At 42.7% G+C, this 12,710-nt stretch overlaps 1 protein-coding gene and 1 long non-coding RNA gene across 18 annotated transcripts in view; one reads left to right on the top strand and one right to left on the bottom strand.

Annotated features, from left to right (window-relative positions):
• Positions 1-5,699: 5,699 nt before the first annotated feature.
• The window catches only part of LOC145448158 (microtubule-actin cross-linking factor 1-like), a 157,751-nt gene continuing 150,740 nt past the window's right edge, over positions 5,700-12,710 (bottom strand). For 15 of the 17 annotated variants that reach the window (XM_080326497.1, XM_080326498.1, XM_080326499.1 and 12 more), the window contains 8 exons: positions 11,738-11,900; positions 10,979-11,133; positions 10,794-10,868; positions 10,223-10,240; positions 8,514-8,631; positions 7,594-7,696; positions 7,440-7,528; positions 5,700-6,475 (listed from right to left, as the gene is read on the bottom strand). In XM_080326497.1, coding sequence (XP_080182623.1) covers positions 6,234-6,475; positions 7,440-7,528; positions 7,594-7,696; positions 8,514-8,631; positions 10,223-10,240; positions 10,794-10,868; positions 10,979-11,133; positions 11,738-11,900 — 963 coding nt within the window. In that variant the 3' untranslated portion in view covers positions 5,700-6,233. Of the gene's footprint in view, positions 6,476-7,439; positions 7,529-7,593; positions 7,697-8,513; positions 8,632-10,222; positions 10,241-10,422; positions 10,704-10,793; positions 10,869-10,978; positions 11,134-11,737; positions 11,901-12,710 lie in introns of those variants that run through there. The other 2 variants (XM_080326487.1, XM_080326493.1) reach the window with 2 other exon arrangements.
• Positions 12,205-12,710, top strand: part of LOC145448180 (uncharacterized) — a 453,937-nt gene continuing 453,431 nt past the window's right edge. The window contains exon 1 of the long non-coding RNA XR_013917822.1: positions 12,205-12,598. This is a non-coding gene — a long non-coding RNA (uncharacterized LOC145448180). The remainder of the gene's footprint in view (positions 12,599-12,710) is intronic.

The following is a 12,710-nucleotide window of genomic DNA, read 5'->3' as shown; positions in this document are numbered from 1 at the left end:
GTTGCGAGAACACACGATTGATAAGCACTGATCCAGTCTAGTCTATCTCCATCTCCTACTTCAACCACCTTCGTTTTATGGCGTAACAATAGACTAATACGATGTAGGCTACTATTATATCGTAGCAATGCCGCATTATTTTCATGCAGTGTTGCACACTGCAGATTGAAGCTCATTATGAAACGGCGGGCCGTATTCTTGTGATAACTAATTATTATATCGCGGGCCGGACGATTTCGCTTGGCGGGCCGGATCAGGCCCGCGGGCCGTAGGTTGCCGACCCTTGCTTTACGTCTTCATGTGCCCCGACGCAGAAGGGGTTGGCCTCGAAATGAATTAGTCTCATAGGCTTGAACTCGCTCGTTGCACACCCCTACACTAGTTCATCCCAACGGTCTTCGACCATGATTTCCAGAAAAAAAAACAGTCGGACAAATCTGATCATGAATTCCATGCCATATGCAATATTTGATGCGCGTCTCGCTTATTGGCTACAGTACCCAACACAGTGACCTTGGATATGTGAAAACGATCGCAGGATTTTTTGCAATAAATTCAATAAATATTACATACATATTAACAGATAGCTCTGGCACCGTGTCGACCAAAAATTATACCCTTTGCGGTCGCTACTTTAATAACCATGAATGGGGTAAAAATTTACGTTACAGTAAACTTGCGAATGTCAGTCGCTGTAATGATGGTATATACTACTATCCTCGTACCTCGCGCTAATCGAACAGTTATTACGAAAATATGATGATTGTTTAGCGAAAGAAAGCAGAAAGGCAATTTGACATCATTTTTCGAGCCTGTCGCAGGATCAAGCGGGCTGATATACTGTATGTCTGCCACAATGGAGATTGTAGAGATCTCTATACTGCCACTACACCAGCTTCCAAACCAGACATTTGGTGACGTAATAATTATAGTGTGGGAATATTAATTCACTACGGCTTATAAGAGCTACGATTAGTGGTGCGTCGTATTAAGTTTTTACAATTGCGTCGCAACTACAAAAGTTACACTGATTCTAAATTTCCTATTAAGTTTATTTGAATTAATCCTCGTCAGAAAAGTTAACAATTAATCACGAGTTTCATTCACACTTGATCCGGATTTTCATTCGCAGCATTCGCACCACCTTCGTCATTCGCACTGGACCCGGATTTTCATTCGCACTATTCGCACCACCTTCGTCATTCGCACTGCAATTTTTTTCATTCGCACCAGTGCGAACCGTCACACAGGTTGAAAAGCACTGCACTATGCTATATATATATTAGGGCTGTTCAAAAATAACTCTTTCTTTCGGATTCCAGCCATTCACTTATTAAATTGTCAGGTTTCCCTAAAAAACGCTGTACACCAAATTTGGTTCAATTCTAACAAGTATAGGACTCCGCAGATCCAATTAAAATTTTTAATTTATTAGGGAAAATTTAAAAAAAAAATTTCAAATTTTTCTGCCAACCCCATGAAATTGTTGAGCTGTCTTCAAAGACGATACAAAACAAATTTGACTCAATTCCGACTAGTAGAAGCGGAGTTATATGAGTTTTTCGTTGATAAATCTCGGATTATCTACCGATCAAGAATAATCCGAGGATTATCATCGAAAAACTCACATAACTCCGCTTATACTGGTCGGAATTGACTAGAATTTGTTTTGCATCGTCTTTGAAGACAGCGCAATAATTTCATGGGGTTGGCAGAAAAATTCGAAATATTTTTTCTTTAATTTTCCCTAATAAATTAAAAATTTTAATTGGATCTGCCGAGTACTATACTTGTTAGAATTGAACCAAATTTGGTGTACAGCGTTTTTTAGGGTAACCAGACAATTTAATCAGTGAATGGCTGGAATCCGGGAAAAAAGTTACTTTTGAACAGCCCTAATATAAATAGGTTACTAGCGATAAGTCACGTGATGTAGCATTGTACCATAACAGATAGGAGAGAGAGGGAGCCAGAGCTCCGCAGTGCAAGCTCCACTCTTGCACGCTACGCACACGCGTAGCCTATATAATAACTTGGGGCGAATTTTTTACTTAAAAAACGGAAGATAGTGACCTAAAAAATCAAAATTTTGACATTTTTTTACCTTAAAAATTTGATTTTGACCAAATTTTGAGCTAACGTATGCAAATTAGGTGTTTTCATAATAATGTTAGAATTGCACTATCTTCATTTCTGGTTGGAACTGTCTGTCTTTACGAAGTAGTTTGGCCTGAAAAAACTTTTTTGACTCAAAACTGACAAATTTTTACTCGAAAAAACTTTATTTTAACGAAATCTGGCTCTATGAAGAATTCCAGTAGTTACATCACGTATTATGGTAGAAATAATTAAAATTTGTTTTAGTACAACGAGCGATACTTTCCTATACATTATCGGGTAGAAAGTGTTTGTCCTTACTAAGTAGCTTGCCAAGAATGGAGAAAATACGTTCAACAGCAGCAGTTGTTGGCTGACAACACTGAAGTTGGCGTACACTGCTGGTGACACACTGTGTTGCTTCATTCTGGCAATGGTGTCTACAACTCAACATCACATATTTTTATCATGCGCGTCTTGATATAAGAACCATGCAATGCCCAGCCCACGCAGTCATGCTTCAGTTAGGATATTGCGGTACGTTGAGCATAACACCATATCAACCTATTTGTTTCATTTGAATGTTTATGATTCACAATGAACAGACAATGGGCCGTCTACAACGGTAGACTTATAAAGTACGCTAAAAACTGTAAAATGTCAAACAAGAAGTTCCCAGACAGTGCAAAATCTACGATACAAACGAAATGCAGGCTGCAAAAAACTTTTGACTTTGTAAACAATTTTGACATTTTTTGACCTAACGCTACAATTTTGACAAAAATTTGACTTTTTTTGACATGTCAAAACAAATCGCCCTAATAATAACATGCAGTCACTAAAATTTGACGTAGTAAGCAAGTAGTGGAGAATCGCGGCAGACTGCGGCCGCAGGCCACATTATCATGTACGACGAGAAACTATGTGCGGTCCGCACAAAATCCCGTCGCGGGCCTCATGTTGCCCGTCCCTGGTCTATTACGTCGAACACAAAGGGTTTATGAGTAGCTTATTGCGATGCGGCAATCGTTTGCTGATTTTAACGACAAATCGGACTGGATTGCTGCATTTCGCTATCAAAGTTTGCAATAACTTTGGAGAAAAGAATTAATTTCAATCTCACGCTTACACATTACACAATAACGCACTGTCGGATTTCAGGCTCCAATCAACTACCGTGACTAGAATCTGGCTCACGAACTATCGTGAGCACGGCAACGTGGCTTGTAGCGCTTACCGCTAATGGACGCAAAACAATTTAATTTGGAGGAGAATATGCGTTTACCCTTCTAATCTTGTGAATATAAAGTGTTTGCAAAATTTTATACCCAGGTGTAACAATTAAAACGTCTTCGTGACCCCACCGGTTGAGAAGAACACGTCTGCTCTATGTTCAACTATCCGACCGGTCGAGCATTTACACATTGAAGTCGAAATACAAACAATTCCTACTGAATAAATGATAGTTAGCTCTCAAGCTTACAGGACCACGACCTGACGTATCGTCCGCCTCTCATTTGTCGCCATGTTCTACTGAATTATCTTCTTTTACTTTCATTCAGTGTGCAACACTGCGCATGCCGCCTTTTCACATCGCCTAGACTCAGGTGGGTTTCTGATGTCAAAGACTAGTTAAAGTCGGTTCGGCATCTTCCACGAGCAGAGATTGATGTATGGAACAAAGAGATTCCAGCACATTTAAAAGGCTCAAATTATCGTTCATTCAAGGCAGGGATGTTGGATTATATTTTGAGTAAATACTAGCCGCACCTGAACACTGTCCACTCTGATTATACAAATCTGCAACTCATTTATTTGCTCCTTGTGCACGTCGACATTGATTCTGTGATATCTTCCATATCTTCTCTTAATATTGCTGCTCATTGAATATTGCATTTTGTACGAACCCCTCATTTTATTTAAAAGACCCCATTATTTTTCAGCTGGCTACGTGCCTCATCACGTGAATTTCTCGAGGAGGAATTAGAGCGAGCTATCATATCGGCATCAATTCCAATATGAGCTACTCGTCCTTCCAGTAGGCCTACTGGACACCTAAACAGAAGAATGGGCAAAAAGGAAGCGCTTCTTAAATTCAGCCCGTTTTGTGGTAGCAGAAAAAGCATTCAATACTCGTGGACTCTTTGTTACAAAACTCCGGTCCCGGCTACAGGCTATCACAATTGATGCAGTGTGCTTTATAAGGAGGGTGTTGCAGTGAACATTAAATTTACGTGATTTTTCTCGTATTCGCTCGTACGTATAGATCTATATAATAACACTGTGTAGTGATTTTGCGATCCATTTTTCAGACAGACCTCGTGAAATCGATTGTCTCTCTTAGCAGTTATTATCCAGTTAACCGGTTAGCTAAATTCCCAATATACGGATATCCGTTATCCTAGGGTTACCATATTTTGGAAATCTGAAAAGAGTACACTTTTTCAGAATTTTCAGACTTGCAAAACCGGAGATGAATTCTCAAAAAGCGGTAAATTTTTCCCACTGCGGTCGGTTGACTAAAAAAAGGTCATCTTTCTCGCTCGGTGCCCAAAATACAGGTTTTCCCCTCACATTGTCGGGTGCTTGACTAAAAAAAAGTCAACTTTCCGCTCAGCTCCTGAAATACGCGCCAGAGCGTCACTTCGGTCCTGATTTACGGCATCTCAGTCGGATTTTGCTATATATATGACTAAAATTCTCAAACAAGAGGACAAAAGGGCGTCCTCCTAGGACACTTTCAAAGAAGTCAAAAAAGAGGACAAATCCTCTTAAAAGAGGGCGTATGGTAACCCTACGTTATCCCGGATAGTGACAATTATTGATATCCGAACTAAACCTAGTTATCAGTTTATGACAATATTTTCTTTAATTGTTAATTTGTGACTTTATTTTCTTTGAATAACCATTTACTCTGGTACCGGTTGACTCGAAGATCACTATGATCATATCACCGGTACCAGTCTATACCGAAGCATTGTTTGTTTGTTGCATATTGATACTTTCATTTTGACGTCATCGGTTGACGAAATAAATCTTTCTCTCTATCTTTTCATTATATCGCAGTCTTGTGGTGTTCTGAATTGATGAAATTCTTAACAAACTCATACTCAAGTAGCATTGGAAAACGTCTACATTCACGATTATCAGCAGCGTGCGTAATCGCCGAATCTAGCTTCACTGCGCCTCAGATTAGTGCGATTACACCTCCATCATTACAAATAGACTCCGTTTCGACTGAAGTGCACTCACTGTAACCACGCCACTTTTTGCTGAAAAGAGTCGCCAGACAACATAGGACTCTTCCAAAACGAATACCGGAATCTTCAATGACCACGAACTGCAATTGCATCACATATAGCTTATCTCCATTCCATATCCTTATTACGCGTGATGCATGTCCAGATTGTCCACTGTTTTCTTCGCCACATCCTCAAGTATGATACAGTCATACCGACTTATTCTACATATATCCTATAGCAACACGCAAAACTCTCCTGCCACAATACATTCTGGCGAACTGCCTTTCGCAAATGTATACCATGTTCATCCAAGTTACATCGCCGCACACTGCATATCTAATCGCGCGCCCAACAAAAACCTTTACAGTCGCAAAAGTAGTATTTCGTCGAGTCTTGATAATTATAAGGGACAGTGTTGTCTCAAGCGACCAGAAGACCTACATGCGTACGCAAAACGCGTTGGGGCACTGCAAAACGAACGGAAATCTATCATTACCAAAAGCATGACGACCGGGGCATTGAAACCGACATGCACGGCAGGTATAGTACGAAATAACACAACGAATAACGAAGGCAATACCAAAAGAAGCCACACATACTATAGCACCACCACTTTGCACGTGATCTGCATGTTGCTAGTACGGCACACCACGAAATGCGCAAAACATCGAAGAATCGTAATCATCAAAAATAATTACACCGACAATAATAATATTAATAGTGAAAAATCAATTGACGTTACAGCGTTGTTGTACTATCTAGGAAAGTATTCAGTGTATAGCAACGAGAAAGTGGGTATTGAATTGAACCCGACAAGATTTCGATACAGAATTGGTAAGTTGGACAATCGCAGGCACAGTGCAAAATCGCTCGAGATTTCCTCGCCTCGCGCGGTCAGTGCCACCGGTTGGGATTCTTTTTCGGCGTGCCCTTGGTCGGAATCTTAGACCGTCTCGGGTTGTCGGCGACTGTAGAACGGTGAACTGCGCACGCGCCTTTTGCCGCGGATGACGAAACTGGGGTGGAGTGACGGGAAAGCGTCGACGTGGCCGAAGCGGACGTCTCGCCGGCGGTGGCTCCGGTGCTTGACAGAGACTGCTCGGAGGACCCGCTGGAATGACGGCTCCGATGGGATACTGTAAAGGAGGTGAAGATATTTTAATTTAAGAACGGCGATACTGTGGATTACTGGAATTATCCTACGATGCTATACTTGGACCTCAGTATCCTATAATGAACCTCAACTAGAATCGCCTTGCCATTGTTGTTTCTCAAGGTGACTTTGCTGGTCTGTATTGTTCAAAACAATCAAGTAGGTATTCCCTATACTTGCATTAGCGCCATTATTCGTCCGAAAGCACAAGGATGTAGGATGTTGTGTGTTTTAGTCCTTGATGTTCTGCGGTATATACACCGACTCACGATCTCACGATACACGATGTCGTGTGCATGATGTACTGTACATATGCCACTAGACAAGGAAGGTGCAGAAATAGCATTGTACGGCTTTCCAAGTCTTGCGCCGCCCCTCCATGCTATCCCAGTAATGCTGAGCGCCATGCGGGGAATCCGCGAATATACCAGTGTTACTGATCAGGTCATTCGTCCTACCCAACAGGGGAGTGGATCCACTACAGTTCAAGACGTCTGACGGTTCATCATTACGCCGTTGCTTTACGGGTGCTGATAGTTCTACCGATATTTTCGAAGTCTTATTGACGTTATTTACAATATAGACCTCTAGTAAGTCGGTGTGAGTGGCTAATGTCCACTACAAATAACGCATAATGAAAAAACTTCAGATCATAACCATCGAACTTCCTCTTGAAACCGTCCCAGAGACGGCCAATAACGAATTACTGCTGCTTCTCGGAGAGTCTACCTAACTGCAACTACTTGCAAGCGACCATTCGGCCAAATCTACATGCTAAACACCAACTGATTACCTGAGCACGTTTCAAACCTTAATTTTTTACTTCCGCACGAAGCAATTTTAACACATCTTAGACATCGCTCCTTCCACATATGATTGAATAGATATTCTACTTGTCATTCCACTAGAGTACCAACACGGAATACTCTGAACACAACCGAACCAACCTGAGTCGCGGCCGCCTTTTGTAAAGGAGTCGGGCGTGCCTCGCGAAGGCGACGTGTTCCGAGACGATGTGCGTGAACTGTGAAGCGACCTGCAACAGAATGCCATGCCGCGTCAGTACTCCCGTCGCCCGTTTCACGGGATCGCAAACCCTACCTCGGCGTACCGCCGCGCTTGGTCCTAAACGCCGCCATCTGCTGTGAAGAACCGGCGGGCAGTATGAATTTCTCTCGCAATTCCGTGTTAGTCCGTCCTTTGGCTATACCATTGCAATAAAACGGGGTTATTTATACCACTTATAACGCGAACAGTGCAGTTGCCCGACTAGATGGAATGATAAATGGAGAAGTGAAGATGCAGAAAGAAAAGATCAGATTCATTCGTCCGTGACGTCACAATCGCGACCTATTTCGACCTCGTAGTGTTCGAAGCGAGCCAGGGAATCATCGCTTTCAGTGTGCGAGCCCACCGCTGCTATATTCTCTTTAAATTCGAGTTCGGACGAGAAATACTATTCGTTCCACGCGTAGGCACCGTCGCTACCGCTTCTTGTGATCGCGTCGCGAGCTATTCTCACGGGCGCGTCTAAAAAGTATTGTTCCGACAATTCTGATTGATCGGCCAGAGAGTCTTCGCTGTCGCTACTGTAGTTTAGAGATTTCGGGAACAGGTCCGGGGTGTAGCATTCGCTATCTACATCTGAACACGCCTGGCTCAAGTTAGACTTGTGATCGTCATCGTTTTGCACCAAATCGTAGAGTCTGTCGCGCACAGCGTGCAGCCTGCCTATGGTGCCGCCGCCGGTAACCGGTATTTTCCGATAATCACCGGATTCCGACGGTCTAGGTAGCTTCCGCGGGATACGCACCACAGCACGGGAAGACGCTGATGAAAAAGCGCGCGAAACCGCCCTTTTCGGCGGCGCGTCGCTTTGATCTTCCTTTGATCTCGCTTTGATGTCTTTGGAAGAAGGATGATCAGAGGAAAAGATGAAAGGAGAGAATGGACATGAAAGAGAAAGTCGGCAGGATGAGATGACAAAAACGAAGGAATGCGTGCGCGCGACCGTCACTCACCTCTGCACGGGTCGTTTTTCAGCAGAAACTCATCCAGAGCCATCCACCCACCGCCGACGCGTATCATCACGGTGCTGCGCAGGATTCTCACCAGGCGCAGTTGTTGGTTATCGCCGAACTGTTGACAAACAACGGTTAGGATTCGATTTTCTGGGTAAATCTCAAACAGAATTATCTAGTTCTCCAATACAGTAATTCGAGCGAGATGACGGGCAATCTAATTCTAATGTAATTTGTTGAATGTTTCTATGCTCTAATTATAATTATAATCTGATCGATTGTTTTCCTAAAATGATTTAGCAGAGCTGTACAGTGCAGTGTTGGGATGACTCGAGTCATGACTTGACTCGAGTCACTTAGCTAAAATGACCTGACTTGACTCGGCGTATCAGAAATGTGGATTGACTCGTGACTCGGAGCAAAATTCACGAGTCAATTTCAAATCATCAAGTAATCGGTGTCAATGAAAATCACTGCATCTTGCATATGTTCGAATTGTTCGTGAACTGCTGGTGTAACCCAGAAGAGCGACCAATCAGTCAATGATCGTGCGTTTTACTGAGACTCCATTGTTCTCTCACAAATAAATCGACCGCAAACGAGGTGGTCGAAGCTTACATCTTACGTTGTCGTAAACTAGTAGTAAAGTAATTTAATAGCAAAATATCTATTTCTGTTCTCTGTTCTTACCTTAACCAAACCTCTAATTTTATTGAAATTAAAATCGAATATAGTTTATATTATACTCCTCAACTATTGGCGCAGACTCGAATTGTATAATTCTTGCGTGTAGGCTATATTTAACTCTATATTCGTTCATCGGTTCAGAATCAATGACCATTCAATCTGTATTTCAGACAGCTAGCAAAATGCAATGACGTAATCATGCCTCATACTTCGAAAAGGCAACTTGACTTGACTCGTGACTTGACTTGACTCGACTTGACTCGAGTCACCTCCAAAAATCGAGTGACTTGACTTGACTCGAGTCACTTTTGAAAATCGATTGACTTGACTTGACTCGAGTCAAAATGCGCAATGACTCGAAATGACTCGTGACTCGAAGGTTGTGACTTGATCCCGACACTGGTACAGTGCGAAATGCAGATAAATTTCAAATTGTTCAAATCTCCCCAAATGATATTAAAGGCAGAACACCGGACACTCAACGGATTTAACGCTATTAGCAAATATCAGAGGCCTTCCAAATTGAACGCAATTATTTTCATTAATTCCGAAAGCAATTAACACTATCACAGCGACTCTCGGCTTGATAGCACGTCATTGTCTCAAATCAACACACCACGATATGCAGAAGAAGCCACCGTGTTAAACCATGCATTCGGGCAGTGACACCACGTCTACAAAGGGTGCGCTGCGTAGTTACAATACCCAAGATCAAAGTCTATATGAAGGCTGAAGAAACACGCCAGACAGAACATAATGAGCAAAGCAAGGAAGACAAATCCGCTACAATTCTATTGACGCGGAAAACGGAAATGCACCAGCAAAGAAATAACGAAGAAAGACTAGCCCTTAAATGTACACCGCTGCGAAATGAGGATATGGAAGCACACGCTTAACACAGTGAATGAGAAAGCGCGATAGAACGGCTTGAAAGCGGGTGACATGCGATGTCGCGTAACGACAACAAAATGATCGCATCGTATCGATGACGTCACAAATACAAAGCAACCGAGAACAGGTACCTGGGCTCCCATGAAAAACTGTAGATGCCAATCATAGAATAAGATTAGATTGATCACAAGGAAATTCACCAGGTTTATACATACATTTGGACGATTGGTCATACACAGACAAATTTTACATGAAAACATCTTATCAAACCAGGATTAGGTCAATCAACAAATAGGATGCAAGTTTTTTCACATTCTGTCCACAACGAATACAATTTTCGCATAATTGATATCACCATTGCATTGACAAAACAACCAAAACCAGGTGAATAACGCTTCCGTTAGAAAACCAATGCCTAGAACAAATAGAATTGATCATTTCGTCGATGCACAAAGCAGCTACGCAGAAGCGTGGCTAAAGCCGGCTGATACCTAAGGTCACGACACCCTTCTAAGCTGTCACCTTCCGGTTAGTCGGAGGGCTGGCCTGTTCCATAGTGACCTCTTCTAACCAAGCGGAAAAATCGAAAAATTCGGACCGCAAATAACTGTCCTAAAATCGACAAAGTCGTCCACGTCGGTGGCGGGGAGGCAGTAAATCGTAATCACGAAACGGGACTCAACCAAAGACAGCGACACGTACCCGATATTTATTTTCCGCGATCTGTTGAACTTGAAATCTTTTCGAGCACGTGCACTTCGCGACTTGGCGCACGACCTGCGGTCAAAAGTAAAGCTATCAAGTATACCGGATTGCGCCAAGTCCTAATAGTATGCGAGATAGGGGGCCAGTCCCAAATAACACAACACCGTCTCGCAACACACGACCTCGTCCTCGATTTTATCGGCATCAGTCTGCGGTTTGTAGGCCTCTTTGTTCGGATGGAGCGCGGCCACAAACTCGTAGTAGTCGATGTAGCCGTCTTTGTCCTGATCGAAAATATCGGCGACCTTCTCCATCTCGACCACGGACGTTGGAAATTCTGCAAATAACGCAACGTATGAATCTCACTGCTAAGCGAGGGCGTTCTACAACGAAAGGGATGCGCGTGGATCTGGACAGGAGGTCAGCAATGACGTACCTTTACTAGTAAATGAATACTTCTACTTCACCGCCTCTGCAGATCTGACACGAGATAATTTCAAGTGGCTTATCTCGCGCCATTTTATTGCCGTAATTGCGAAATCCATCCTCTCCTATCGTGGGAATACAATTAGCAGCCCGAGATTTGATGGACTATTTTCCAACCTTATATTCACCCTCGCATTTCGCGACGCGGAAATCACGTTCTACTACGATCGTAGACGAGAAGGACTGTCCTTACATCCGAGTGTTTAGCAGTTTTGCGTACATATTGCAAAGATCTGACACTAAATCAATATTAGTTAGAGCGGATTATTCCATCCGCAACGATCCAACTTCTTGGAGTAATTGTGATATTTACCCTACGACTGGGTGGACCCATTTATCCACCTTATTTTCGCCTGTATATTTCATGCTATACCACGATGGTAGGTAAGAAGGCAGATCCCGAAATCCGTGCATAATATCTTGTAAGCTCAGCCTAATCTCGCACGCAGACTTACTGGACTTGATAATCCCGTCTATAAATTCCTGCCTGGTGATCTGCCCGTCGCCGTCCGTGTCGATTTTTCTGAAGAAGTCCATCACGCGGGACTTCTTGTTGTGCATCCATCTCATGTAACGCGACCGCCATTTCTCGAAAGAGAAGTCGCCCATGCTGGCTTGCTGCGATTCAAACGAAGAAGCGAAGTTAAAACAGGGCAAATATATGTCGCAGTGAGCAGAGGTTTATAATCTCGACTGAGAATAAACGATTTACGACGGCTTTAAGGCAAAGTTGCCGTAATGATCCAGGACTCAATCTGGTGATACATGCATAACTGAAGAACAAGAATGGTCGGTGCGTCATAGTTAGGGCTGGGCACAATGATTCGAGTACTCGAATCTGAATCGAGTAATTATTTTAATGATTCGAGTCGAGTAGCAAAAGACGATTTTTTCGAGTACTGAAATTTTACGCTCCTAGCCTCTGAAAGTTATTTTATCAACGAGAATTATCATTTCGATACTACTTCCAATGTGGAAGCCTTGAAACCTTGATTGGCCGTATCGCAGCGGACGAAAGATATAGTACAAAGCTACGAACGTTACTGGAAATAACACATTTCCGATGTCATGATCATCCCAGAACATAGTCACAACGTGCAATAAAATCGGTAGGGTCGAAAAAATATCTTCTTCGATGTGATGGAAAACAGGCGTTATATTCTTTGTGGTGGTATAAAAGGTACATATTTGAACTTTGACATAGTGCATTCTGTTATGACGTCATAATGAGTGATACTCGAATACTCGACTCGACTCGAAGCATATAACGTGATTCAGAATCGAATCACTCAGGTACTCGATTTTGCCCAGCCCTAGTCATAGTCAGCGATATCTTGAACTCCAACACGCCCTTTACACAACCAAAGTTAAAGACTTGGAATGTACGGAGAACTGTACACAGAATGAAGAGGAGTGCTCAAGTAGGTT

This window comes from Botryllus schlosseri, chromosome 10 (genome assembly GCF_051294905.1).
Source record: "Botryllus schlosseri isolate E-star chromosome 10, Bs_hap1, whole genome shotgun sequence".
In the NCBI taxonomy this organism is placed as follows: Eukaryota; Metazoa; Chordata; class Ascidiacea; order Stolidobranchia; family Styelidae; genus Botryllus; species Botryllus schlosseri.
The sequence above is the reverse complement of the archived record's forward strand: the minus strand, read 5'-3'. Positions and strand labels throughout refer to the sequence as shown.